Raw genomic sequence first — 4,013 nt, 5'->3', positions numbered from 1 at the left:
AAACCACTGTGCAAGCTGTGACGACACCCTTCCTGTTCTGTTCATACTTGTCAAATGTAGCAATGTGACTTTTGTGGGACCTTGGCATTTCATTATTTCATTATGCTTGAAGTATGGGAGCGTGTGCAGGGATTTAAAGTATTACACACACACACACACACACACACATACATACACATGCACATAGGCCAACGTTCCGTCTATTATGTAATTTTTCCTGCTTGACCATATTAGTGTAGCGTGCTATTTTAAAGGTGGAGCTTGTCAAGAGTTTCAAGGAAAGAGAAAGAGAAGTGACGAGTGCAGAAGGGTTCGCTTCTGTGACTGTACAGCTATGTCTGCCATGGGAAAAATACATGGGTAAGTTCAAATACTTTTTAAAATGGTTTTGTAGCTGGGACCTAAATTAAAATAAAGTAAGTTAACACAACTGTGCCTATATTTTGTTGTAGTGAAGGGACAACATTATTACATTTAATGTCATTCTGATTTCACACTGTCTTTCTTAAATAACTGTAGTATGTCCTTCAATTTTGCCTTTTTGTCTTAACCGTGAATTGAATGTCATCGAGCGTTTTAAAAATGATATTATAGCTGCAGGATGGAAAGTGCAATCATTTAGTGATTCAGTAAAAAAAAAAGTCTTCAAAGCAACTATGTGAGAAGTGTAAGAAGAACTATACAATATATCTTATGTAAGAGTTCAGAGTGAGCAAGGCAGGATTTATTATAATTTTAAAGTTCCTGCTGATAAAGGCATGGCTGCTTGCTCTAATGCATTTGTAAGCATGTAATTTTATCAGGACTCCGTATGACATAATGATGATATGAGTGTTCATGACTGAGGTCAAAGGGCAGGAGTGTGTGACACAACAGCTGACTGCCGTCACGTCTTAAGCCATGACCTGTTCTATACTGTGGTGAATAAGCACACGATTTGACCACAGTGTCTGTGCGTGATGCTCGTGCTTTTTGATCACATTGTATTTCTTTTAAAGGAGTGACCAAAGGGGCATGTGAACTGCGGGGGCCTCAACACCTATAAAGGAGCTGCATTCCTATAACCTCATCAAACAGAGTGTTCTCGGTCGACAAACGTAATGTCTCAGCCAGGCACTCAGTACACTAAACTGCGATGGTTATTAACCATTGTGGGACTGATCTTGTACGTTATTGACATTTGGACGGACATTGGACTGGCGCTGAAATATTTTCATGAGAAACATTTTGTGTGGAGTGGGCTGACTGTGGGGTTTGTGGTGGCCGGGCTGCTGGTGACGCAGATCTTTAGCCATGCCTGGTACAGGGACGACATGAACGACAAGCAGATCAACCCTGAAGGAAAAACAACCATATCCGGCATGTCTAAAGTTGGACTGGCTTTCCTGCACCTTTTCGGCATGGGCATCTTCACCAGGTAATGGAACACACAATAATGACTGTGATAAGAGCACTGCTGTTTCAGAAGGCACATACCCTTGCTTTCATATCTGTCAGATAACACTAAGTGTCTAGCGTACTAGAATAAGGAGTGTCTGAATGTGTCATGACAATATGTACAGTATGCTTATCATCCACAGTGTTGTGGTATTGGTGAATGTGCAAACTGGAATAGCCGCATTTAAGGTGGAGTGTGTAACGTCACTTTGCGAACACATCATTGTCTGCATAGCACCAAGATACCAATTAAATAGTCGGAAATGTACTGCATGATGGCAACCAAAACCTGTCTGACTTTGTTTTCCTTGTGTTTGCTCTGTCGCTAGGTATTATCACTTGCTGAATCAAGGCTCCAAAGTGGTTTGGACAAAAATGAACTCTTATCCTGTGCAGGTGCACCAGAATCTGTTTTGCCTGGCCACTGATCTGAGCATGCTCAAACTGTTAGAGGCTTTTCTGGAGAGTGTTCCCCAACTCCTTCTACAGCTTTATATAGTGATGGGCCACAACGAGTGCTCCGTCGTGCAATGTAAGTCAGAGAGGGGGGGATCTGCATATTCATGACTTATTATCATGATGGATTTAGGGTCGACCGCGAATTGTCGACTATTCAACGATTTGATGGAAGGAGGCTGATTCAACTGCCAAACTCACAGTCAAATGGTCCCAAAAAGATAATTCTATTACAACTTTATGTCTGATGGTTTCTTTCAAAAATCTTCAATACATAAATATCAGCCAATTATACTGTTTATAATACATTGAAAATAATGCATGAGCTTTTGTTTGAGTGAATGGTAGACTGAGTCGCAATAAAATAAATTCTCATGCCATGTCAAGAAGACAAACTGTAATTGGGTGTTTTAACCCCTTTTTCCGGTGTGGGAGAAATGGAAGCCAATATTGCAAATGAGAATATGGATCAATGAGCAGAAAAGAAAAAACACCATTCGACGATTAGTCGACTATATGCAAGATTCGACCAATCAGATTTGAATAAGTAAATTCTTTGTTGGGGACACCCCTAGATTATTAACACCACCTTTCCATTTTGTTGTTGTTGTTTCAGATATATCTATGGCGTGCTCCTTCTTTAACATTGCCTGGGCCCTGGTGGACTATCGCCGCTGCCTGCGCAGATCTCTCCGCCACATCAATGAGATGCCCTCCGGCCTTCCCACCATAGTCTACCTCCTGTACAAACTCTGCACCATCACCAGCCTCATCCTCAGCTACGTCCTCCTCCTCATGCTGAGTGTTTACAGTACTGTAGCCCTCACCGTCCTCTGGCTACTGGGCACCATCTGGACACACACACTAAAAACCAACTTCTGCTCGTCGGGAGGCCTGGAGATTCTGTACCGAGCAGTCATCGGAGTCATTCTCACGTTTACCTTTTTCAACGTCAAAGGGCAGGACACCAAAGTAGCCATGATCCTGTACTACCTCTTCCATTTTGTGGTCAACATTACAGCCCCTCTGCTGCTGGCTCTGTTGAAGCCAGAGTTGCAGACAGCCACGTCTTTGCTGACAGTCAGTGGTTTGATCTTCGGCGTGTCTGTGCTGGGGCTGGTGTGTCTCGTGGTGTACTACCTCAAGCTGCATCCCCGGGGGAAGCTGCGCGAGGCGGATGAGGTGGACGGCCTGCGGAAGGGAACGGAGAGCACGAGGAGAATAAGGAACTTTTTACATCCCTAATGAGATGTTTAAAAAAAAAAGAAAAAAAAAAACTATTTCCAATCCAGGTTATGGGAGAGCAGAGACAAAAAAACATGCACTGCCTGAGAATCTAAAACTACCTAACTGTTTGAAAAGGGAAAGACAAAAAGGGGCTTGCTCAAAGAGATGTCTACTTGATATATTGTTTTTTATTCCATTACATACTTAGCTGCTTATTCCTAGGTTTACGTTTTCATGTTAGTATGTTGTTATTCAACTGCCTCACTAAGCAACCAAGTGCAATATAGTTGAATGTATCAATTACTTTTTATTTATTCTTCTTTTCGTAAACTTTTCGATGGATGATGTATTTATTCTTATCATATCTATTCAAAGGAATTGATTTGCTGATCCTAAATGACAACTGGCATTGCTTGACGATAGTTTTAACATCCCTGTGACCAACGCTGTCCATTCATGATGCATTCTAATTAAATCTAAACGTTATGATATGGTCCAAATGATTCAGTGTGTCTCTGATTTTTGAATTAGATACACATTTATATGATAGCAAAGGCGCAATAATAAGCATAGTCGTTGCAGTGTATAGTTGCAAGCTTCTATTTTCTTTGAACCCACAAATACCTATCCAAATACCTATCCAGGTATTTGTGGGTACCATTCGATGAGTATGGCCAGCTATTTTCTTTTAGCCTGCAACACACATGCTAAACACCAGGTGGCGATATTGTCTAGGATGACTTTTTCGAGGTGAAGTCATATGCTGCTGGATTCATTGCTGACCATTGAAGGGCTTGAACAAAATTCTCCTGTTCAAAGTGGATGTCTCCCCGCCAACATGGTCTCATCAACCTCTAGTAAAACTCCAAATGACACACTCGCACTCTGGTCTT

General features: G+C 41.7%; 1 protein-coding gene across 1 annotated transcript; it reads left to right on the top strand.

The window, feature by feature from the left end:
• The first annotated feature begins 304 nt into the window (after positions 1-304).
• On the top strand, positions 305-3,606 carry xkr9 (XK, Kell blood group complex subunit-related family, member 9). The gene is made up of 4 exons (XM_080049777.1): positions 305-360; positions 999-1,417; positions 1,767-1,969; positions 2,510-3,606. Exons 2-4 carry the CDS (start codon positions 1,101-1,103, stop codon positions 3,136-3,138), a joined length of 1,149 nt encoding a protein of 382 aa, XP_079905903.1. The 5' UTR covers positions 305-360; positions 999-1,100; the 3' UTR covers positions 3,139-3,606.
• Positions 3,607-4,013: the final 407 nt, after the last annotated feature.

The sequence above is a fragment of the Ammodytes marinus genome, assembly GCF_949987685.1.
Source record: "Ammodytes marinus genome assembly, chromosome: 21".
Classification (NCBI taxonomy): Eukaryota; Metazoa; Chordata; class Actinopteri; order Uranoscopiformes; family Ammodytidae; genus Ammodytes; species Ammodytes marinus.
Note: the sequence above shows the minus strand (reverse complement) of the source record. Positions and strands in the feature narration are given on the sequence as shown.